The sequence below is a fragment of the Pararge aegeria genome, chromosome 17, assembly GCF_905163445.1.
Source record: "Pararge aegeria chromosome 17, ilParAegt1.1, whole genome shotgun sequence".
NCBI lineage: Eukaryota > Metazoa > Arthropoda > Insecta > Lepidoptera > Nymphalidae > Pararge > Pararge aegeria.
The window spans coordinates 12,557,146-12,581,708 of NC_053196.1; the positions used below are offsets into that span (position 1 = coordinate 12,557,146).

Consider the following 24,563-nt stretch of genomic DNA (forward strand, 5'->3'; position numbering starts at 1 on the left):
GGAAGCTGGAAGCTGGAAGTCAAAAAACTATAAATTTCACTTTACGTCGAAAAAGTTCGTATCGGTTCTTGGTGCGCGTTCAGTTTGATGTAATTGATAGCGGATTTAAGTTAAAATACGTCTCCTTTGCGACACTGTAATGGCGGTAAAAAATGTTCGACGCCAAGTTGAAAATATACGGCAAATATGAAAACTGATCAGGGCACCAATTTCTGTAATTGTCTTCGCCTTGTCTTTAAAGGTACAAAAATAGGTCGGTGATCAGTGATAGTTAATTATTAGTCTATGTGATCTGTTCCTAATATTACCATGTATAAAAAAATTGGTTGCCTGTAAAGTCGGTATACGGGCGAAAGTTTTACGTGACAACGACTTTGAGTGGTAAAATAATTTTAATGTGAATATTCATTCGTATAGTAGGAAGAAGGATGAAATAATAGTAACAATTTAAAACATTTATTTATACAAAGAATTATATTTAAAACATTAATTTATACAAAGAATCTCGCACTGAATTTCATATTAAAAAAAATTTATTTTTACCTTTACACATACATACGTATTTATATACAAATATACATACAATAACTTGCAATACATTTGCGTACAATGAAACAGCGTTTACTACAAAGGGACGCGTGCCTTTCACTTTTTATGTCTGTCTCTCTCTTAGGCTCTTAGGCGGGCTAACCATGCCCGAGTGGAAGGGACGCGTGCCTCTCACTCGCTCTCATTGTGAGCGCATAACGTGAGCGGAGCGTAACGCAGTTTCTTGAAGTGTCACGCGGCAAACCAATTTATAAGACGTTGTCACGTCAAAAGGATTAACATAAACTATGAGTATGTTTATTAACTAATAACTGAACTATATTTTTATTTAATACAGTAATTCCTCAAAGACGTTGGAGACGCAAATTATATACCCAATATTAGAAAACATATAGGTAATTTGTGGAACAAATCTTTGTATAGGTTCCTAAATTTCGCTACCCTTGCTTCTCGTCAATTAATCTGTATTGGATTGAGTGGTGAGTTCTGCTATCGAGCATCTAAATCATAATATCATTATTAAGAGACAGAATTTTTTTCATATCATATCAAAATAAATCAAAAGTTTACAAACTTGTATTTGTATGCCTTGATAAAGCCACGGATTCATGATATGTTTTATCCTATATCTACAACCATTAGAAAGAATAAACCTTGGTCTTAGAATCAGCTTATTAGTGAGGGTCAGCTACCTGCTGATTCGTCAAGTGCTTCCGTGGGGAACACTTCGTTCAGATCATATGGACACACTTCAAAGCCAATAAAAGTGTAATAGTGAAAAGGAGAGCTAAAAACTGTAACTGGAAGATTTCTGTACATTTAATATATTTTGAATTTGTTTACCGGGGGATCCTTTATAATCGATACTGAGTCCAAAACAGATTTTTATTTAATTTTTGTCTGTCTGTCTGTCTGTCCGGGCATCACGTGAAAACTACTGAACGGATTTAAATAAAATTCGGTATAGTGGAAGCTGATATTCCGAGTCAACATATAGGATACTTTTTATACCGACAAACAACAAGATTCCTCCGGAAACTGTGATAAAAAAAATTATAAATTTTACTTCATACCTCCGTTAAACTCGAACCGATTTTAATAATTCGTTTTTTATTTGAAAGTGTATACTATCAACCATGTATTTTCTAATTTATATGCATATCTGAAAAAGAGAGAGAGAGAGATAAAGGACATAACTCTTCGCAACTAACAGCAAGTCGCAAGGCGTATGGGACAACCTATAATATTAATCCTACTAATATTATAAATGCGAAAGTTTGTGAGGATGGATGTATGTATGTATCAACTGTAATAATGACACTTACTAACTCTCTTATACCACGTAAAATAATAGTAGATACATAGCTAGCCACGATGATTATGATGTTAGCATCAGATCTATTCTAGCTTCTCGATTGACTCATACGCGAACGAAGTCGCGAAGTTCCGCTAGTTTAAATAAATCTAGATCTTGACGACAGCACCACTTATCTTTTGAAAATAATTATCTAAATCAGATGTTCATCTTAGTGTCTACGTCTACGACTCGGCAGTCTACGTAGTGTGCTACACAGACAATACTATCACCATATTTGGATACCTAAGTATTGATATCAATCATGCCCACAAGTTTGCACACACCTTTTAATTTTTGGGACTTTTTAGCAATTTAATAGCACAAGCTTGCTTACTTGCTTGCGAAAGGACCCTGTATGCCTGAGTAATTTTCTCAAAGGCATGTGATGTCCAAAACAAACAAACTCCACTTGGTGGTGCACCGTTATTGCATCTACAACCACCTATATAATGTCATCATCAGTCACTACCATTAAAATATTCCCTTCCAATGCATGGAACGTTTATAAAAACACAAAGAAAAGAGTAAAAAGAAAATTGTAATTTAATTCAGTTTTTATCTCAAAATTGTAACATATTGGACTATTTATCTTCCCCAACCGCTTCAGCATAGTAAAATGTATTTTTATGCAAAAATATACAGTAAGTTACGGAGTACCCACGGGCCGCGACATTGACGGATGAGTTCGGGTGCGCCTGAAACGGGCCGAGGATCTTTTCGATCTCGCTTCACACCATTTACTATATCGCTATTTAATTATAAGCAGCTCGTTTGTGTACGAGCGAAGGTCTTATATCTATATACAGTATACATATTATATATGCCGTCTATACTTGTTTGTCGGCCGATTGGCACAGTTGGCAGCGAGTCTTAGCCGGTGGGTTCAATTCCCACAATTGGAAAATGTTTGTGTGATGAACATGAATGTTTTTCATTGTCTGGTCTATCTTATATATATATAAAATATTATAAATGTGAAAGTGTGGATGTTTGTCACTTAATCTCGCAAAAACGGCTAAAATTTGGCATGCATGTAGCCTTTGGCATGGAAAAGAACATTGGGTACTTTTATCCCAAATACTTAAGTAATTCCCGAGGGAAATTTGAAAGTTGTTTACGAGCTAAACTAAAAAAAATTGTAAATAAGATAATTATTACAAGCTATGGAATTTTATCCGAAATAAACGTTATTATTATTAAGCTGCGGGCAGACAACTTTGAAATTTGGTATGCATGTCATCTATGCTATGGAAAAGGACATGTACTTTCTTTACCGATCTCTCAAATAGTTCCCGTGGTAGGATTAAAAATTGTTAACGGACGAAGCTTTAGGAACAATTCTGAAGTCCACGCAGACGAAGTCGCGGGCAGAAGCTAAGTTAAGCTAATTTTCTAAGTCTTCATGTACATTATATTCATAAAAGGACCTACCATAACACCAGTTAGCATCTAGCCCACATTTGAGCTAGATGGCGCTGTGTATATTTTAGTAGTATATTTATTATTTTTATATTTTTTACTAATAATAAAGCTGAAGAGTATTCGTTTTGTTTATTTGTTACCTTACTCACTTACACTGTGCGGCCGGTCTTAGCCGGTAGGGAGAATTTTTATAAATTGTGAATTCTAGGAATTTATAATTCCTGATTTTTAAATTCCACCAGCGTTCTCCGCTATGCCATGGATCGTCGATGGTCGTCGAATGCTTTAAACATATTCAAAATGGTTCGTGGCCACATAGATGTCTTAAAAAATAAATTTATGGTTACAATTACCTACTTAAAACAAGAAAATAATTCGAGATATTTTTTGAGATTATTATAGGTCGTCGCACTTACTTAGTTTTACACAAATCGGAATGGGATAAACTAACAAGGAAGCGTTGTTCCAAAACTATTGACCACAAAAGGGAAGAATATATTAAATCTCTAAATGAACAGTCACAGAATTGGATACAACGTTGGCCAGATATAGTTCAGGTTAATCAATTTACTATTTAGGTATTTTTATGTTGTTTCCAACAACCTTGAAATAAAATAAAAACTATTAAATTGGTAATCAATATTATCAATCTAGTAGTAGTAGCGCTTTTTGTGACAGAGCTCGTTTGGGGATAGAATAATTTTGACATGAATAGAATATACGCGAGCTCTATCGTTGCACCTGGCTATAGTCAGTAGGTACCTACCAGAATTACAAGGGAGTAGACAAGAAGTTCGTATCTAGAACCTTGATTCATCATCATCATCATCATATCGACCCATTACCGGGCAATTACTGCCGTAATTTACCACGCTGGCCCACTGCGGATTGGTGGACTCCACACACTTTTGAGAACATAATGGAGAATTCTCAGGCATGCAGGTTTCCTTTCGATGTTTTCCTTCACCGCTAAAGCAATTGATATTTTTATTGCTTAAAACGCACATAGCTTAGAAAAGTTAGAGGGGCATGCTGGGATTCGAACTCGGCCCCCGAAAGTGAAGTCGAAGTCCTACCCAGTGGTCTATCACTGCTGGGGCTATCGCCGAACCTTTAACAGATGATGGTTTTAGAGGTATCATGTGTTTTCAATTAAAACTTTATCCGCTTACCTATACCTCTCTCGAAACTTGCAGACCACGGGACAAGTCGCGACTCTCGAATGCCACATTGGTATATTTCCAAACATTTCTATCAGCCGCTAATTGCGTCGCAGGTAGCGTAGCGCGTCCCGTGGCCAGCGCGTAAATTACCGCTTTTCATACAATCCCGGAGACATACTATACATACCTACATAAGAAATATTATGCCTGTTATCCGTAAATAAAGTAATAAATACGTTTGTATCGCAGGGGCAGGTCTATCAGTTCAAGAAACAAAAGATAATGGACCATGCTAAACTAAAAGAAAAAGTAAAAAAAATATGGTTCAACAAGAGAAACAAGAAAACTCAGCCGACGCTATTAAGATAGGCAAAGACCAAATTTTTGCAAATAGTTGCTATGGTCGACAATTATTGAGGTAACAATGAGGAATTAAATTAATATTATTAATTTTATTGTATACCTGCGATCGAGGATTTTTTTTTTTTTTTTTAAATTGCTGTGATCTGGTCTGAAAGGCGAGGTTGCCGGTGTAATTGCAGGCACGTGAGGCTAAACACCTACGCCTCAGTTTGATGGTCTCAAGGCAGAACTTTGTTGGACGTGTTCCTCGCGTGCCCTGCGAAGTGTTGTTCTGTTTACAAGCGATAGTTTTCCACTAAACAAGTGGGCCATCTGCTTAATGCACCTTCGTGCATAGAACACGTTAAGCTGTCGACCCCAGTCATTATCGCTTAGGTATAGCATGACATAACGTTTAAATCCCGGCAGCCAAAATGGGAACAACATGGGTCTCAAACCATCTCTTTGAGACAGGACATCTGTGCCCAGGTCATTTCTAGGCTGCAGGTGATGATCATAGGCTACAAAGGGGCACTGTGATCATGGCTTAAACCAGCAAAACCGGCATTGCAGCAGGAGGTTTTGATGGGGTTGTTTTCATCACATAGTTTTCTCAACAAGAAGAAAACCGAACCGAACCGGAGTTCCATCAATGTTCAAAGGTCACGTACAGGCCACTTTTGTTAGAAACCTAATTCGATAAGTTTAATATATAAGATAAGAAGGTAATTATTTATGCAACTGTTAAGTTATGAAGGTAATTTTAACAACTAAGTGTTCCTGTGTGTGTTTCCTTTATTATGCAATAAAGTTGTTTAAATAAATACAGTGCTATTTTTTTATAGGAGAGTTGTCGTGTGTGTATGGGTGTGACAGCACGAAAGTTAAAATGGCTAATTACGCATAGTTGCATACGAAGATTAAACTGTTGGATCCAAAATCACTTCCAGTTTCTAACTATCATTAACTTATTTATTAATTAACTATTTTAAAAATAGTTTTTGTGTGTAAAAATAAAAGGCACTTTTCGACAATCATTATACTACATTTTATTTTATACTAATCACTTATTTACAATACCTGTCCTTACATCCTTATTTCTTCGTCGAATACGAGGCAATTACATTCCAATGATTCTACTGATTATAGTTTTTTTTTTTTTAAATATTTGATTAAATTAGAATAGCGGATAAAATTGCTAGGCTTACAATAAATAACAGTCAACTTGGGCAATTTTGCTTTTGAATGTAACTTCGACTCAAATAACTTTACAGATTATTCAACATAGTTGTCATAAGGTCAACCAATGGACGTCCACTGCTAGAAATAGATCTTTAGTAGGGAGTTCCAAATACCATGGTCTTGTGCCGCTTGAGCCCAGCGGCTCTCTACGACTCGTTTGATGTCATCTGTCCAACTCGTCGGGGATCTACCAACGCTGCGTTTACCAGTCGCCATTCCAACACGTTGGGACCCTAACATCCATTGATTCTCCGAGCTATGTGCTCATTGCCACTTCAGCTAAACGACTAGTAAAGCTTTGTCGGTAACTATGGTTCTTCTACGTATTACTGATTTGATCACGCAGAGATACTTGGAGGTCTCTCCATCACCCGCTGAGTGACTGACCCCATAGTTAGCCATCACTGACAACACGTTGGGTCGGTAACTCTGGATCTTCTACGTATCTCCTTTCTACTGATTTGCTCACGCAGAGATACTCGGAGCATAGCTCTTTCCATCGTACGATGAGTGACTGAGACCCATACGTTAGCGACCACGTTTCTCTTCTTCACTAGCCACTCTTTGCTCCGAAACACTGGCAGCAACGTACAGTTCGTAGATTTTGGTCTACGGGCACTAAGGTAAAACTTATACGTAATTCGCGTGAGACAGAAGTAGCAGTTATTATCTCTATCCTTTTCTCTCACACTCAGTAATGTCAGTTTTTTTTACATCGTTAATGACATATCGCTGGCGTTTGTGTAGAAGTTTATGTTTTAACCATAACAGCCTTATTATAAGCTTCAATGTTCACTGTCCATGTTTCCGTATAGTCTTCTTCGTGAATCAATCACAAATAATCATCATCAACTGATAGGAATAGTTTTCTGTTACTACTTCCAAGGCAATAAAATCCCATTTTCCGTTAATTATCTATCAAAGTCTAGTTAAAAGCAAAATCACCTTGATTTGAATACAGAATGAAAAACTTGATTGTGACAACTAGTGTACAGTCGAACGCATTAATGTTTATATAAGATTTAAATAAGTAATAGATTAGGAATGTACGCGCGACCGTACCTAGTGCATATCTGAAGTATTCACATCGTAAAAATGATTGCAGAAAGGCAAAAAGTTTAGATTTAAAAAATATCTAAAATTACAAATATTTCTGTTTAAATATTCAAATTTGTATATTAAACAAAAATATTTATAAGCATAATATAAACGAACGCTTAATATTAAACACGAATACTTGAAATAAAGGTGGAGCTAGTTTTACATTTGAAGATTAACATTGTTAATAAAAATAGAACATCCAACTTCGAAAAGGGCAAATATCAGCTTTTGCCAAATACATGTATCTTTAAACAAGCAATTCTTGTATATATATAATTAAAAACTCGGAATCGGCTCTAACGATTTTCATGAAATTTAGTATACAGAAGGTTTCGTGGGCGATAAATCGATCTAGCTAGGATTCATTTTTAGATAATGTCATTTTATTTGTGTTTTCCAGTAATAACCTATTTTGAATCTGCACGGGTCAGCTAGTATATTAAAAACATCTAAATAAGTAAAAAGAATATCAATTAACATCAGATATTTATGTAAAAAGGGAATATAACGGAGAAAGGACTTGTCTTGTTGAATGTCACCGTCTATCCAGCGTGGTGATTATAGGCAAACCGTCCCATTGGAAAAGGCCTTGAGTACAACAGTGGACTGTTATAGGCTAGAAATATGATTTTTTTGATTTTGATTTTATGATTTCCTATTTGTGGTGTACAAATAAAGTGTATAAATAAATAAATAAAAAAAATTGACCAACTGTCCGTTTTTTTTTTTATGTTTATAGACGAGCGCTTGACTGCAATCACACCTGATGGTACGCGATGATGCAGCCTAAGGTGGAGCGCGCTTGCCCAGAAGATGCCTATTCACTCTTGATTTGACGGTACTCATATTGTAGGAACTGGGGAAAATGGAAGCTGGAAGAACATTCCAGATCCTAGCGGTGTGGATCAGAAACGAAGATCCGAAGCGCTTCGTACGCGTCCGCGGTATATCGACCACGTATGGATGCAGATCCTTACGGTCGATGGTAAAAAGGCGAGGGGGGAACTAGATCAAATAGTTCTCGGACACACTCTCCGTAATATATTCTATAGAATACCGAAAGGCAGGCAACCTTGCGACGATGTTTCAAACTCTTAAGTATAAATAAATCATGTTAACGTAACAATAATTTAGAAGCTAATTAGTTTTTCAAACTAAGTTTGAACATTGTAAATTGACATGTGCCCTTTTCGAAATTGCGTATCCAGTTATATATGATTAATCTGAAAAGTTTACCTAAACAACTAAAACGAAAAATTCATTTATTTTATTTGATACAATATCCATTTCTGACGATAAATATCTGTTTATTAGGTAGCTATGATAAAAAATCGATGGTTAAAATGTTTGTGTTCATAAATCGAGTATTTGTATTGAAATCTTATACGTTTTTGTATTCGTGTATTGTTTTCTAGAAGTTGACCTAGTAGGGCGATTGTTTTTGTTTGATGACCGCTTGAACGCATTTGGCCATAGTTGGTGAAGCGCGGCTGATGGCGTCGGTCATGAAGAAGTCTTCAAGCTTTTTCAGCTGCACGTCCAATTTACCGGACACTGGCTTTTGAAGGCTCTGTAATGAAATAACGTGTTGTTTGTCTGGTTGTATATAGCCCGCTACCATCATTGACTGCAACGATCGAAATGGTAATGGTAAAAGTAATCAAACTAGCGTAAACTAAAGCTACGGAAGTACGAAAGAAGCAACCTAGTTAAAGCAATCATTTACACCCAAGCATTTTATCGTTGACGTAGTCCTTAATACTATAATACGGCCGATTGGCGCAGTTTGCAGCGATCCTGCTTTCTGAGTCCAAGGCCGTGGGTTCGATTCCCACAACTGGAAAAATGATCGTGTGATGAGCATGAATGTTTTTCAGTGGCTGGGTGTTTATATGTATATTCTAAGTATTTATGTATATTATTTATAAAAATATTCAACAGTCATCTTAGTACCCATAACACAAGCTACGCTTACTTTGGGGCTAGATGGCGAAGTTTGTATTGTCGTAATATATTTGTTTATTTATTATTTATTTATTTGTAATAGGACTTTTCTATAAGTTTACGTTAATAAAAACTTTGAACCTTTTTAAGAGACATCTCCAAGATATAAACTGGTGGTTTATTGTAAAATGGTATGCCATTTTCTTTAATTGCGTAACTAATTTCATGAAGCATATTGCACTGCGAGATTATTCTTACTTTTAATGCTCAAATGATTGTAGTCACATTTTTTCTGAAATTTATATTAACAATAAGAACATAATCGGTCGAGCGCGATCTAGTTACACTAGATGCCTTAGTACATAGATTTGCTCCTAGATTAGAGTGCTTTTCGCATATCTCTTTATTGTTAAAGTAAAATGGACCTAATGACTTATGTTTTAGAGTCGCAAATCCTGTACTTCAAACCAAACGTTTTAGCAGAATGCCCGAGCTAAATAATTAATTGTATGCAAATTTACAAAAATAAAGATACATATATTATATATAATAATTATATGCAATATATATTATATATAATAATTATATGTGTAGTATTAGAATTAATACCATGTATGTAGTTTAGTTTGCAATATTTTTATGTAGGTAGAAATTTTTATTGCCGCACCAACCCGTTCCTTACAAAAACTACTATCGCCAAAGGTTGTCTGGGAGAGATCGCTTTAGCGATAAGACCGCCTTTGCACACCTAAATTAGTTTTTTATTATTTTTTATTTGTAAATGTGTTTCTTTGTATTTTGTTTTTGTGTGTGCAATAAAGAATTTAATAATAATAATAATAATACATTTTACTTAAATGTTCAAGTATTTCCATCCTCGATAAGGACTCGTCGAGCAAGCAAATCTACTGGAAAACAGTAGCATAACTAAAACACGCTCTTTAGATTCCATTCCATACCATATGACGCGAACGACTAAGTAAGCGTAGGTGGAAAATCTCACACAAGACACTCTGAGGCGCTAGTGTTAAGCCTGTTTCACACGTGCTGATGCCCAGATATAAGCAAAAAGAAAAGTAAACTTTAGTAGATTTTTTTAACCTGTGCGAGCGCCCGCGCCTGCGCGAAGTAGTTATTGTTCTGCACTTCACCGTAGCTCACCAGCGTTGGACTCACTTCGCCGAGCCGATCACGGACATCGTCCAGAGTGTCGTACGGCAATCTCTCCCCGCATACTTCTGATAACGCCCTAAAGAAAAAAAACATAAAAACTTTATTTATAATAGCAGATCAGTGGTCGACTTCACTTTTAGGACATCGGCTTTATTTTCGGGTGGCCGAGTTCGAATCCCAGCACGCCTAACTTTTCTAAATGATGTGTGTTCGAAGTAATTAAAACATCACTTGCTCCAACCGTAAAGGAAAACATCGTGAGTAAACCTGCATGCCTCTATAATGTTCTCAAAGGCGTGTTAAGTTCACCAATCCACAATTAGCCAGCGTGGTGGACTAAGGGCTAAACCCGGGAAGGGTTTAGCCTTTAGTCCACCACGCTGTGTTTTGTGGGAGGGGACTAATCCAAAAAACACATAGTAAAATATGACTGAAATGTTTTCAAAAAGTGTTTCAAGATATTGGAAGAATATTAAAAACGTATTCTGGAAGCAACCTGTATATGCCTATGCGCCGCTTGTCAGCTGGCGGTGGGATTGCATTCTACGATGCGGTATCTCGACCTGCTGGCGGCGTATTTGTTCACCTACCCGCATAAATTTTAAAATTTTGTTTAACATTAGGGTATTGTGCAATGTCCATACAAACTCAATGGAGTTTCAGGACATCAAATCACCTATGTATACCTTCTTATGATTGTAAGAAATAAATAATAAATAATAATAATAATGGTGATGGAGACAGCTATGAATTAGTAATGTGGCGATTCGTAGAAGAACCAGAGTTACCGACAAAGCTCAACGAGTCGCGAAGCTGGAGTGGCAATCGGGCACATAGTTCGGAGAAAGGATGGACGTTGGGGTCCCAAGGAATGCTGGAATGGCAGCCCCGAACTGGTAAGCGCAGCATTGGTCGACCCCCAACGAGGTGGACAGACGACATTAAGCGCGTCGCAGGTAGCCGCTGGATCCAAGCGGCACAGAACCGTGGAATTTGGAACTCCCTACAAAAGACCTCTGTCCAGCAGTGGACGTCTATCTGTTGATGTGATGATGATGAATAATAATAAAATGACTATATACCTGATAATCTTCCAGTCTTCACGTGCCTTGCCCGGGGGAGTGACCGCGGGCAACGTCTGTTGCGCTCTGCCCTCCGCGTTAACGAAAGTGCCCCTCTTCTCCGTGTATGCAGCACCCGGTAACACGATGTCAGCGATCGCTGCTCCCGCGTCTCCATGATGCCCTGGTACATTGATACCGTAAAGGTTTTGATGAAAATTGGGACTTCGAATGAATTAATTAATTCATGCTTATCGCTACATAGCGATTTCTTCCAGGCAACAAAAGGCGTAAGAATATTTTAATATATTACTATTAGATCTATTCAGAGCACAATCTATGGGGACCTTCAAGAAACTTCAATATCTATTGACGTTCCTTAAAGGTCCAATAGAGTGTGCCTCACGGATATCTAACGGCAGGGCATTCCATATATTAATAGCCTGAACCGTAAATGATCTCTTGAAGAAGAAGGATTTGTGACCAGGCACCTTCAAGATTAACTTCCTCGTAGAACGAAGTTCATCTCTGATAAATATTTGAGAGTTTTGATCGGGGAAAATCAAAAGTTCCCTGTGTCCTTCTCCAGGATGCAAGTTTTCTATACGCTAAATATTGGCAAGATATGGTAATCTGTTGTTTTATGTGAACCTTGCACAGGTAACAAACAGACACAAGCGTAACTTTGCGCAAATCGATGATGTATTATAAAAATTAAGCTTAATTTGCTATATAATTGTTAACAATTCATTGTAAAGTCAACATCTCCTGAGGTTGCTCCGGTTTCGAAGCGAAACGTGCGTAGAGGATACATTGCCGAAGATCTGTTTGGTGTGGATTATAAGGAGTGAAGAAATTATAAATTACATAAGAAAATCCATATAGATTCTCCTGCTTTTCGCGGAGTATAGCAAATTAAGCTTAAGTTTCATAATATTAGTATAGACTGTTAAAATATGGTTCAGACCTAAAAAAATATGATTTTTTTGATTTATTTTTTTAATTTTATTATTACAAACCTTGGTAAATAACAACGCAGTCTTTAGGTAGCGCCTCCCTCGTAACCACTCCCGCATCGGCTCCCAGTAGAAACACTACCTTGGGCCCATCTTGCAGGTATTTGCCCACGCCCGGTGTGTATCCGATGTCTAACGCAGCCACTTGTGACGCTGTTCGTTGCAGTACGTTCAGTACCTTTAATAGGTAAGAAAATATTTACCTCAATTTAAGAATAATTAAAGCTGAAGGATAAAAACCCTGTTCTGGGGAAGCCACAATTGCATGGTAACATAATTGACGAGAAATTGCATAAAACGAAATGTTTCATTTTTATTCGCCATATTCTGAGGTTTTTTTTTCCGCTATAAAAAATATAATTAAAAGGTGTTTTGTGAACTGTTAAATTATAAAAACGTTCTCATCTTCGACTAGTGGCATGTTGTTATGCGAACACGGCACAGATTACATTGCTTATGTCAGAAAGTTTGGTTTTCACAGTCAGTGTCGTTTAATGGGTGTCAACCAAGGTCTTATTTCGGGGCCTGCTTTCTTTTTGGTCTTTATCCACGACATCAACTTTATTAATTACCAATAATAGGCGCAGGCCACTTCTCTAGTTGGTAAAGGATATTACGGAAACTAACCCATCGGCCTTCCTTTCAGGGGGACCGAATTCACGCTTTCGGAGTTTTCTGCATTTTAAGAAATTAAATATCACCTAGCCCAGCGGGTTCGACTTCGACTTCACTTTCGGGGGAGCGAGTTCGAATCCCGGCACGCACCTCTAACTTTTCTAAGTAATGTGCGTTTTAAGCAATTAAAATATCACTTGCTTCGACGGTGAAGGAAAACATCGTGAGGAAACCTGTATACCTGAGAGTTCTAGGTAATGTTCTCAAAGGTGTGAAGACTGGACCAGCGTAGTGGAGTAAGAACTTAACCCCTTCTCATTGTGGGAGGAGACCCGTGCCCTGTAGTGAGCCGGTATTGAGTTGACAATGATGACGATAATAAATAGTGGAAAACTGATTTGGAGATCCACCAGCGCCTCTAGGTAAATAAATAAATCTACTACGACAATACACACACCGCCATCTAGCCCTAAAGTAAGCGTAGCTTGTGTTATGGGTGCTAAGATGACTGATGTATATATATTTTTTTTTATTTTTAATATACATAAATACTGATAAAATACATATAAACACCAAGACACTAAAAAACAAATGTTCATCGCACAAACATATTCCAAGTAAGGTATTTGTAATTTTAAATAATTGGGCACACACCTTCCATTCCTTATCAGCCAATTTGTCCTGTAATCGTAGGGCAAGTTCCTGCGTGTAAGCCAGTAAAGCTGGGCCTTCGGGCGTCTTGAGTTGATCAGCTCCGATGATAACAACGGGACGTTTCGCGCTCTCAAGCCTCTTGAGAGCTTCGTGTGAAGACGAACCGGTCGCGAAGTCTTTGACGATGGAAGCAGAGTCACCTACATGCTATTGTAAAAGATAAAAGTTTTGATAAACATTTGTTACCTACCTAATGGATAGTCAGATTGCAAAAAAAAAACTAAAATATTCTATTTTTTTTTTAATCGACTACAAGTTAGCCCTTCATTGGTAGAGTCACTACAAACAGACTTGACGTTTCATAAGTGCTTATTAATTAGGCCTACTTGAAATAAATGAATTTAGAATTTTTGAATTGCATTGGTTAGTGATGATGCAGTATAAGATCGTAACGAGCAGTGGCGTGCACAGGGTTTTTGACCAGGGTATGCATAAAGAAGAAAGATGGCATGAAATGGAAAAATTCCTCTCCTTTATGAGTCATACAAATTTTTTAGGGTAGGCAGTGCTTTTGTGCTTATATGAAGTGCACACCACTGGTAACGAGCTAACCTTTTAGGGATCATGGTAGGTATATCATATCCCTTATATTTTTACGCGACACCGGAACACTCAATCGCTTAGCGGCACTTCTTTGTCGGTAGGGTGGTAACTAGCCAGACCAAACCAGAGAAAATTCTGAAATTATAAATTCCCAAATTGCCAGGAATCAAACCCGGGACTTCTATTTAAATTCATAGTGCCAGGGTGGTAGTCGATATTTGGTATTGCTTTAACTTTTAATTTAAAAACATGGCGTACGTAAAAATAAAACTAAATTATCTATAAATTTGCTTCAAACACAAAAACCTGTAAAGGGTTTAATATATTTATAGTTAATCCATTATAGATATCGATCAACTAATACTAGATTTAAGCTTATTTAAATTAGAAACAAGCGAACACTATCGTAGGTATACATAAATTGTATAGGTACTGCAACTATTTCACAAAAACCAACCGTAACGCATTAACGATACGACTTAATTTTCATAGGTTGAAATAATAGTTAGTTGATCGATGATAAATAATAAATTGGGAAATAATAATACGTACAATATATTCGTAGGTGAGGTCAACTTTAGGTCCAATCGAAGCTATGTCGGTCTCCTTGTGTATGAATGCTTTGCGGATACGCGCGTTCAGAAGAGGCGCCTCAAAGCGCACGTTCGTGCCGATGAGGAGTACGAAGTCGGCATCTTCCACGTCTTTGAACAAATATAGATATGCATTTAAAATAACAATGTGACGCCGATATTTTCAATAACAGAGACGTAAATTGCATAAAAACTCTGTTTTCTCTTAAATACGATGAAGTACAGTAGCTATCAAAATTAAAATTTTTTTCGTTAATATTGATTTCGATAAAAGTCAGTAAAAGATGTATTACTTTTGACCTTTACTTAATGCGCCAATGCGTATGGCGTAATTTGTTCAATTTATGATACGGGTAACCAAATATTATAAAAACTTGCGGATATATTTTTTACTTATTGACCCCTAGCGCAAAGTTACACAAACATTCTGGTATCGTACCCAAAAGACAAAAAAACCTTGTGCGGAAACATGTAGCCTTTGTCTATCACATAAAGACACTAGATTGTATTACATACAAAATAAATGTTAGAACCTTACAGATGTGTCACATATCTAAACATGTTGAATAATAACTGTTAAATATCACTCACTTGCAATCTTCGTATTCAATACATAAGAAGAGCGCAGATCGGTACCGGCGCCTTCTAGCGGGAAGTACTGTTCAGTGCAAGCGTTCTCTGAGCCGAGTCGGTTCACGAGGTCTTTGAGTGCTACCAGAGATTCTGCGTCCGCTAGTTCTCCGGCTACTGCCAATAGCTTCGAAAGTAACGGTAGTATAAGATGGATTTGCAGATTTATCGAAAAAAACATCAAGCCCTTATCGATCAATAAGTTCACTAAACTTGGTCGTTTACCAGATAAGGGCCACTCGAGCTGGCGATGGAGTTTCAAGCTCGAAGTATCCCTACATGATCAAATTATAAATGAGGATTCCTAGAGCACAAAGAGTGAACAGTGCGAACAAAGCGAAAAGCACAAGTGACAATAGGCGGGCAGATAGTATAGAGGACCGATGGCTGTTTAATTCCCATGGTGTTCAAATAGTTACTCAGTACCAGAAAATGCAGTTTCAGTCGATACCTCAATAGGTACAAGAACACAGAGAGATTGGGATGAATGCTGCCAGCCATCGAGTGAAACGAAGACGACGATCAAATCAATAAGGTACACAAATGCGATCGAGAATTCAACAAAGATATTAGACTCTCTGCGACTCACTTAACCGGGTTTTTCCGGTTACCTTGGGAATTCAAAAGCCATCTGTCCAACAAACTTTGCCCAGCTTTTTTATGCTTTGCTATATTCTTTGCAGTCCAGAATAGTTCAGCGGTTTAAGAATTTTCACATGTGCGTACATCCGGGAACGACATCCCAAATTTACGTTCTTTACTTTATTGGTGTCCTGGATATAATGTCTGATTAAGCCCTTTTACCTATGTGAATGATTTTTATAACAACTATGACGCTAACTAAAGAAATTACAAAAATAATACTTTATCAATTAAACAAGATAATGGCCATTACCTTGTTAGGTGGGCAGTCTCGCAAAGCCCTCGCGGCTGCTACAATCGCCTCCTCCCATTCTACAGGAGTTAGGTTACCGCGACTGTCGGCTATCATCGGAGTCACCAGTCGCTGTCTCTTCAACCCATCGCAGGCGAAGCGAGACTTATCTGATAACCACTCCTCGTTGATCTCCTGATCAGATGAAACAAATCAATCATCAGCTTATACAAACCAAAAATATTCATAGACAAATTCAGTATTTTCATTAATGGAGGCATTCTATGTTCGAACATAAGGTTAAGATTTCCAATTCCGGGTTGGTCCAGTTACTCTCTGCTGCATGGCTATCATGGCCAGGAGGCAATTAATTCCCCGGGGAAAGGATATAAATGTATCTTCTCCAACAGCTTTATCAACGCTCAGAGCATTGTACCCTATTCTTTTTTCAAAATTCAAAGGTTGCCTGGCAGAGATCGCTTTTAATCGATAAGGCCGCCTCTTATATTCTACTTCTTTCTTAATGTTTATGTTTTCATTTTGTGTTTGTATATGATGATGTGGTATACAAATAATAATAATATTTGTCGCAAAAGTGGAAATAATATTAAAATAATATATGTGTAATCATAAACGAGGGTGAACTTTTTCTATTCCTTGTTCCCGTGCTTTGTATCTATTATATCCGTCAGGGAGCGTCTGTCTGCCTTGTTCAACAGATTTATAGGTATATTGATGAAGGTAATATTTTATTTGGGAAAGCTAAGGTTTTCCGCTTGTACAAGTATTCCTAAGTAAGGCAAACCAACAATGCTTAATTTTTAAGTATTGCCTTGTTCAACAGATTTATAGGTATATTGATGAAGGTAATATTTTATTTAGTTTTCTGCTGGTACAGTAGTAAGGCCTATCTAAGGCTATCGTTATTGGTAGCTGCTATCGTTATTGGTAGCTCAGGAATGATCGCGAGGGTTGATTGGCTGAGCATTCCTTCTGTTATTTATAATGGCATCGCTATTCCTTTTTGTGACTCTGTTAAAGATCTTGGTGTATACCTCGACCGGGAATTGTCATGGACAGTGCATGTCAAAGAGCTGAGTCAGAAAGTGTTTGTGGCTATGAGCTCGTTGCGAAGGCTGCAATCATTTCTTCCAATTCCGACCAAAGTTATGCTAGCACATTCTCTCTTTCTATCTATTCTCGATTATGCGGATGCAAGCTTTCTTAATCTGACCGAGGATCAGCTTAATAAACTTGAGCGTCTTCAAAATCTTGCTATTCGGTTCATATTTGGCCTTCGCAAATATGACCATGTTTCCGAATTTCGACAAAAACTCAAGTGGCTTCCTATTCGTCGTCGCCGGGATATGCATGTACTTTCACTTCTGTACTGTGTGTTATTTCATCTAAAAACTCCCTCGTATTTAAAAGAAAAGTTCACTTTTCTTGGTGAGCAATCTGATTTAAGATCGTGCCGTGCGCTGACGCTGTGTATGCCTTATCATAGGACAAAATTTTATAAGCGTTCGTTTAGCGTACGAGCTGTGGAATTGTGGAATGCGCTTCCATTGAGCATACGACGATCCAAATCACTGGCGATATTTAAAAGAGCAGTTAAGGCCCATTATATTGTTAACGACTTTTAATAGTATGTATATACTTACTCATTTATTGTATGTTAAAGTATTTAATTATGTAAGTGTTGTTATTATATATATTAGTTTATTTTTATATTTATTTATTTATTATATTATTTACTTTTTATCTATTTGTGTACACTAGTTTATGTATTAGCATGTAGTTATTCGCATGTATGTATTTTAATATTTGTACCACTAGCAGACTATTCTCCTCTTCTTTTTTTTCCTAATTCTAAGGTTGCCTGGCAGAGATCGCTATTAAGCGATAAGGCCGCCTTTTGTATTACTACTTCTTTCGATGGTTCTGTTTTTGTTATATTTTTAATATGTTAATGTTGTGGTATACAAATAAAGAGTTTAATAATAATAATAAGGCCACTCAACAAAGAGACCTGAAATTTAAACGCAAACGCCAATGACGCAGTCTTAAAGTTTAGTTTTCAATTTGTTGTGCGATAACTTAAAGTGCTAAAAGATATAGAACGTGACAAGCACTGATTATGCACGAATATTTATTTAATGCGACTAAAATTTTAAGGTTTCAGAGCAATCTACAAATCTGTACTTACTTCATTAGTCCTCGGCAAGATACGGAGCACTTCATTGGTCCGTGTTGCGACAACAATATTACTTCCCAATGGGTCAAGGACGTCTACTGAATCAATCTGAAAATATCTTGTTATATTATGTTACATTAAAACACTTCAATAAATAAATTAAGGCAAAAAGTGCTCGTTAATATGGCCTTACACAGGCTTGAATAAAAAAATACCAGTAAGCTCTCGGCCTTGTAGTACTATAATTAAAACTAACAATATTTGTTCTACAACTAAAACTAATCAAGCAGGTCTGACACTCTCTTGTTTACAAAATCTTCCTTCTATTTCTTCCTTAAATACTTATAAAAATTGGAAAAAAAGTAAGGCTAAATTGAGGTGAGAAAAAAAAAGTTAACTCACCCTTCTAGTCTCCCAAGGTCGAGCAGCGAAACTGTATGGTTTGGACGTAAGTGCACCAACTGGACACAAATCGATGATGTTGCCAGATAACTCAGATAGGAACATTTTCTCCACATAAGTGCCAACCTGCAAGTTAAGTATACAATCAAAAAATACTTTGGTCTCGCTTCCCACAAAGTGGGAATAAAATTGACAAAAAAGTCGAATATCTATCTTTATTAGTTCATAATAAAGTTATGCCAGTAATTTTTTGCAGGGTCATAATTAAATGTGGAGGGCAAAAATCATGTTCCCAGAAAAATGTAAAATATTCATGATGAAGGACTGTAAGGAAAAAAGGTAGAGTGAGAGGGAGAAAAATAAAGTGTTTTCAAAAAATAATAACAGAATTATTAAGACTATTCCCAATATTTTTTAAGTACCAGAACTACTGAGAAAAGAATTGCTAGAGTGGGAAGAGTTTTATCAAGAAAACAACTGGGAATAAATGAAAATTTGTAGCCTTTACATAAACCATTAATTTAATTTTAATACCTGCATATCAGTGCCTCTGCCAGTGGTACCGAAGTCGTCAACGCCAGCGACCTCTGACGCAAAACGAATGCATCGTGTGCAGTGAATGCATCGCGTCATAATAGTTTTTATCAATGGACCCACATCTTTGTCTTCTACAGCCCTGAGATAGAAGTTATAATAAATTATATCCATTCTATAAACCTGGTTGGCATCAACTATTGAAGCATTGGTTTAACTATAAGTAGAGCGTTTTATGGCAGAGCTTGTGCTAGGAAGTGCTACTGCCATTCTTAGTTCTGCCGCTAAGCAGCATTGGTTTATTTTGATCTGAAGGGTGTGGTTGCCGATGTAATGAGCACCAAATCGCAGGGCTTGCCAGGAAGAGGTCATACAAGCAGTGTTAAAGATTTACCTATTAATTAATTTAAAAATTACATTTTTGACAAACTAAACAATGAAAACGTATGTAACATTAATGATTATTTTGAAATAAAATTTGACTAATAAATAGACATTTCTAAATTTGACTTTTATAATTAGACATTTTTGAGTTGACCAAGAAGTTGACATTTACCTAATTTTACTGTTGAAACTGAAACTAAATGAATTAATGTTAAAAACATACAAATTGCCTAATTTATTAGTTTTGTATCTGTAAAAAAACTTTGCACGTCTTTATGGCAAAACATGTTGGACACAAGACGTATCTTAGTAGGACGTGCATATCAGAGTCTTGCATCCCCTACATAGTGTTGCTCTGTTTATAGGCCATGGTTTTTCCACTACTCAGTAATTTTTACTATAGAAAACTTGAAGGTATGGTAGTGAGGGTAGTTAGCTTACTGATCTGGATAACAAACTTTTACCCAAATATAATATAATTACTGAGTTATTGACTTTACATATTTCTCTGCTACTCAGTATAATATACTTGTATATTTAGCTATCAAAAAGATCCTGGAGGGTTGAAGTGCATCCGCTGAAGCGGGCCTCATTACAAGATAGATAGCTATCAAAACATGGCAATAATCCAATAGACTTTGTATAAGTTCTATGCTAATCGCTACTTTCTACTATTGGAATAATATACGTTTACTAGATTAGTTTAAATAAATAAATATACTACAACAATACACATATCGCCATCTAACCCCCAAAGTAAGCTTAGCTAGTGGTATTGGTACTAAGATGACTAATTAATATTTTTATAAACAGTATTATGTATATTGTACTGTATTAATACTTGTAATATACTTATCTGAGTGTTACTCAGACAGTAAAACAGATTGTTCGGTTAGTTTGTTAGCTCACTGCACCAATCAGCCTTCAAAATGTAGATGTGACATTTGCTTTAGAGGTTCTATATTAAATTTTATTGTAATTTAAATCTCTTAAGCAACTTATTAAATACTTAATTATTATAACATTTAGGCCTGTTGCATCCTAGACTGCATAATCACTTACCACTAGATGAGATCACAGTCAAGGGCTTGTAGTGGATTTAAAAAAAAAAAGAATGCTACAAAGAATATAAGATCACTAAAAGAATTTATAAAAATAACTTCATACTTTAAAATATATAATAAGCTTGTTAATATGAATAAAGTCGATGTACTTACCGTTTTCCTGAAAAGTGAATATCAGTAAATCTACTTTTATCGGAACCAAACGCCATTGATTGATCTTGCAAGTCACACTCCCCTCCCTGGTCACAAATAGGGCAATCCAAGGGGTGATTGACCAAAAGAAACTCCATAACACCTTCCCTGGCTTTCCTAGTGAGATCAGAGTTAGTTTTCACCCTCATTCCCTTCATAACGGGCATGGCACAGGCTGCGATAGGCTTAGGTGACTTCTCAACTTCAACCAAGCACATGCGACAGTTTCCTGCTACTGCTAATCTCTCATGATAGCAGAAGCGAGGGATCTCAACCCCTATTTGTGCTGCTGCCTGTAAACAATACATAGATATACTGTCTATTAAAACAAAACATTGTTATATCATCTATTATAGCAATATATAAATGGCTACCAAAGTTGGAACAATTGTTTTTATTTAAACCATGGTTAATAATGGTCAGGAACTATTTCTTAACAGATTAATGTAGTTATGTAAAAACATTCCATTCCACAAAGACTCATTCCACTCCAAGACTGCTAATAATGTAATGTTTTCCTTTCAAAGCATCTGTTTGATGTATGATGTCAAAAAAAGATAAACTATCCTCTTAATATCTATTTTTTGTGAGTTATGTTGGTTGGAATATTTTTACTTTAATTTGTCTGTTATACAATGATCAGCATGAAATTGTTTATCGAATGTAGCCGTTTTATATTTTATTATTAGATCACCTGCAACACAGTGGTACCAGGTGGCACTGACACAGGTTTGTCATCAATGAACAGCTCCACATTATCAGGCTGAGCTTGGACCTGGTCGGCAAACTTGCGTGCCGTCAGCGGTGCCAGGCGACTGGGAGATAGCGCAAGCGCCCGGGACAGCGGCTGGCGCAGCATTCTCTGCAGTGACCACATAACTATCAATGTTCCACTCACTTTTGTAACTCTTGTTTTTCACGATATTAACTATGCTGGCATACTACTTTACTATCTAGACATCAATATTATCCACAAAAATTCTAAGCTATCTGCAAATCGAAGGAGAAGTCCAAATTTATAGGCATAAACCCTCTTGTTATTATTACATAAGTAATGATGTCTAACCTAAATAAATATGCTTAAAGAAATAATTAAATTAAATTTCAATAACAGGCTGACAGAGAAACTAATCTAAAGACCACTAATTTAAATTTCTTTTTACTATTTAATAAAAACGTACTTAGAAAAATATTTTTTAGATATAGAAGAAATTGAATGACAGAAAAGACCAAAATCTGTCAGTTGGCATGTCATGTGTCACTGTCATGATTAACTGTCAATGTTTTTTTTTAATTTGTCCTCTTCAGGACAGGCAGTGATCATTGACCATACAGCCTATTCAATCGTATATTTTGATTCATTCTTCTCTTAGCATTTTTACAATTATTCATTTTTTTTTCAGGTAGTCTGCACAGTGTCAAACCTATAGCTATCTCCCTAACGTAGCTAACGCCCCAAGTATAACTTCAATAATAATATAGTAAGAAAATTTGAATTCTATGATAATGTGCTAACAACGAAGTACAATTTACCAAGCTGCATGAACAAAACAATGAGTATATAACCCAGTGATGAGTGACCAGCCATGAACCAAATGAACCATAACGAACCCTGAAATGAAACAGTCATAGCCTAACCCTACCTCACTCTCAGCTTGGTATGTGTCATAAAATTAAAGATCTAAGATTTCGCAAAACCTATCTTATAATTTTTATCTTCATTAGTCTTTTGCTCCTTTACATGGCATTGACAACTCAGAATGTCAAAAGGTCTGTGGTCAGTTTTGTCTTTGCTAAATTTGGTCGGTTCGAGTTGCGCCGTCTCTTTCTTTTGCTCACTCAAATCGGCCGTGAGGTGTGGTATTGTGCGAAGGTGTTAAATAAAATCCACAAAAATGGCATTTGGAGACGTAAAATCTCAACAGGGTCTCGGTGAATTGAACAAATATTTGGCTGAGAAAAGTTATGTGTCTGGGTGAGTTGCATTTTTGTTGTAACATCAGGTTTTAGTGCACCACGTCAACGTATGTTAACCTCTATTTTTAGGAAAGCCGATTGTAATCGTTTGAATATTTCTATATCAAACATACCTTTCGCAGTATATATATGGTAATAGACATATGCTTACTTTATTAGATACACTCCGTCTCAAGCTGATGTTCAAGTATTCGAGGAAGTAGGAAAGGCACCGGCTGCCAGTTTGCCTCACGCCCTTCGCTGGTACAACCAGATCGCTTCATACTCTCCAGCTGAACGCAAGTCATGGGTGCAAGGAGTGAGCCCCCTTAACGCCGGCGCAAAGCCAACAGCAGCCGCTGCTGCCAAGAAGAGCGATGATGACGACGATGATATCGATCTATTTGGCTCTGGAGATGAAGAAGAGGTTTGTACCTTTATAGTATTATTATTACTTTAATTATTGTTATTGGTACTTTTGTTTTCTGTTGGCCTTAAAATAGAGATTTTCAAGAGGGAATATGAATGATTTTATTACTCTACATTTAAGACCTTTCAAATCATTTCAGAGATTTTCATTCAACCAAATTAAAAGTAGAAAGGCCATTTTGACCATCCTATGGTTACCATGATTTCGTGAATTGGTGGAGTTGGCATGACACTCAATATGCTTATGTGCATAATTTAGATGCAATTACGCATATCATTTATTCATTATATTCAAGTACATAAAATGGTGACCAAGAATAAAGATCCAAGCAGGTCCACTTATGTACGAAATAAGTGATATTGCTGACAAATTAGTTAGCAAATTTTTTGTTGAGATGTGTATCTCAACAAAAAATTTGAATGGAGGGTAGGTTCTAAAATTGCTTTGGATTATTGGATTGTATTATTGGAATTGTACTACAAAATTCAGATTAAAACTCTTGTGCACCCTCCAATTGCGTACTACTTACTCCAATGCAGCTTAAAATCAGTGTTCTTTTTAAATTTTAAAAAACCAGTAATCAAAAGCTAAGTTTAGTGTTCTAATTTATTTATAGGATGCCGAAGCAGCTAGAATCAGAGAAGAACGCCTACAAGCATATGCAGACAAGAAATCAAAGAAGCCAACTCTTATTGCAAAGTCATCCATTCTCCTCGATGTGAAACCATGGGATGATGAAACAGATATGAATGAGATGGAGAAACAAGTGCGCACCATTGAAATGGAGGGTTTGTTGTGGGGAGCTTCCAAATTTGTCCCAGTAGGTTATGGTATCAAAAAATTGCAGATTATGTGCGTCATTGAGGACGACAAAGTATCTGTGGACTTACTTACGGAAAAGATTCAAGAATTTGAAGATTTTGTTCAGTCTGTAGACATTGCCGCCTTCAACAAAATCTAAATGCCATCGTAAATTTATTTATTTTCTTTTAAAATAAAATCAATTTTTCTTAAAGTTTACTGAGTTTTATTATAAATATGAAATACAAAAAGTACAATAAATTA

The 24,563-nt window shown here is 36.5% G+C and overlaps 2 protein-coding genes across 4 annotated transcripts; one reads left to right on the forward strand and one right to left on the reverse strand.

The window, feature by feature from the left end:
- Window positions 1-8,089: 8,089 nt before the first annotated feature.
- On the reverse strand, window positions 8,090-22,369 carry LOC120630792 (NADH-ubiquinone oxidoreductase 75 kDa subunit, mitochondrial). 3 transcript variants are annotated; one of them, XM_039900068.1, is made up of 14 exons: window positions 22,294-22,369; window positions 21,807-21,974; window positions 21,074-21,405; window positions 19,473-19,614; window positions 18,939-19,064; window positions 18,549-18,644; window positions 16,361-16,534; window positions 15,427-15,592; window positions 14,795-14,946; window positions 13,640-13,846; window positions 12,374-12,548; window positions 11,376-11,538; window positions 10,222-10,369; window positions 8,090-8,746 (listed from the first exon to the last, which is right to left on the reverse strand). In XM_039900068.1, exons 2-14 carry the CDS (start codon window positions 21,969-21,971, stop codon window positions 8,600-8,602), a joined length of 2,193 nt encoding a protein of 730 aa, XP_039756002.1. In that variant the 5' UTR covers window positions 21,972-21,974; window positions 22,294-22,369; the 3' UTR covers window positions 8,090-8,599. The 3 variants fall into 3 exon arrangements, with proteins under 3 accessions (XP_039756002.1, XP_039756003.1, XP_039756001.1); XM_039900069.1 differs by lacking the exon at window positions 22,294-22,369 and adding an exon at window positions 22,179-22,267; XM_039900067.1 differs by lacking the exon at window positions 22,294-22,369 and having other exon boundaries at window positions 21,807-22,164.
- Window positions 22,370-22,901: 532 nt separating this feature from the next.
- Window positions 22,902-24,514, forward strand: LOC120630794 (elongation factor 1-beta'). The gene is made up of 3 exons (XM_039900073.1): window positions 22,902-23,087; window positions 23,249-23,495; window positions 24,115-24,514. Exons 1-3 carry the CDS (start codon window positions 23,008-23,010, stop codon window positions 24,457-24,459), a joined length of 672 nt encoding a protein of 223 aa, XP_039756007.1. The 5' UTR covers window positions 22,902-23,007; the 3' UTR covers window positions 24,460-24,514.
- Window positions 24,515-24,563: the final 49 nt, after the last annotated feature.

Excerpts from the sequence above, each read along its gene's own strand:
- LOC120630794 (XM_039900073.1), top strand. The coding sequence starts at position 23,008 with ATGGCATTTGGAGACGTAAAATCTCAACAGGGTCTCGGTGAATTGAAC. Across the intron at positions 23,088-23,248 it reads GAGAAAAGTTATGTGTCTGG|ATACACTCCGTCTCAAGCTG; the intron begins GTGAGTTGCATT and ends TTACTTTATTAG. Across the intron at positions 23,496-24,114 it reads GCTCTGGAGATGAAGAAGAG|GATGCCGAAGCAGCTAGAAT; the intron begins GTTTGTACCTTT and ends ATTTATTTATAG.
- LOC120630792 (XM_039900067.1), bottom strand. The coding sequence starts at position 21,989 with ATGTGGTCACTGCAGAGAATGCTGCGCCAGCCGCTGTCCCGGGCGCTT. Across the intron at positions 15,593-16,360 it reads GAGACTGCCCACCTAACAAG|CTATTGGCAGTAGCCGGAGA; the intron begins GTAATGGCCATT and ends TTACTTTCGAAG. Across the intron at positions 13,847-14,794 it reads ACCTCACCTACGAATATATT|CATGTAGGTGACTCTGCTTC; the intron begins GTACGTATTATT and ends CTTTTACAATAG.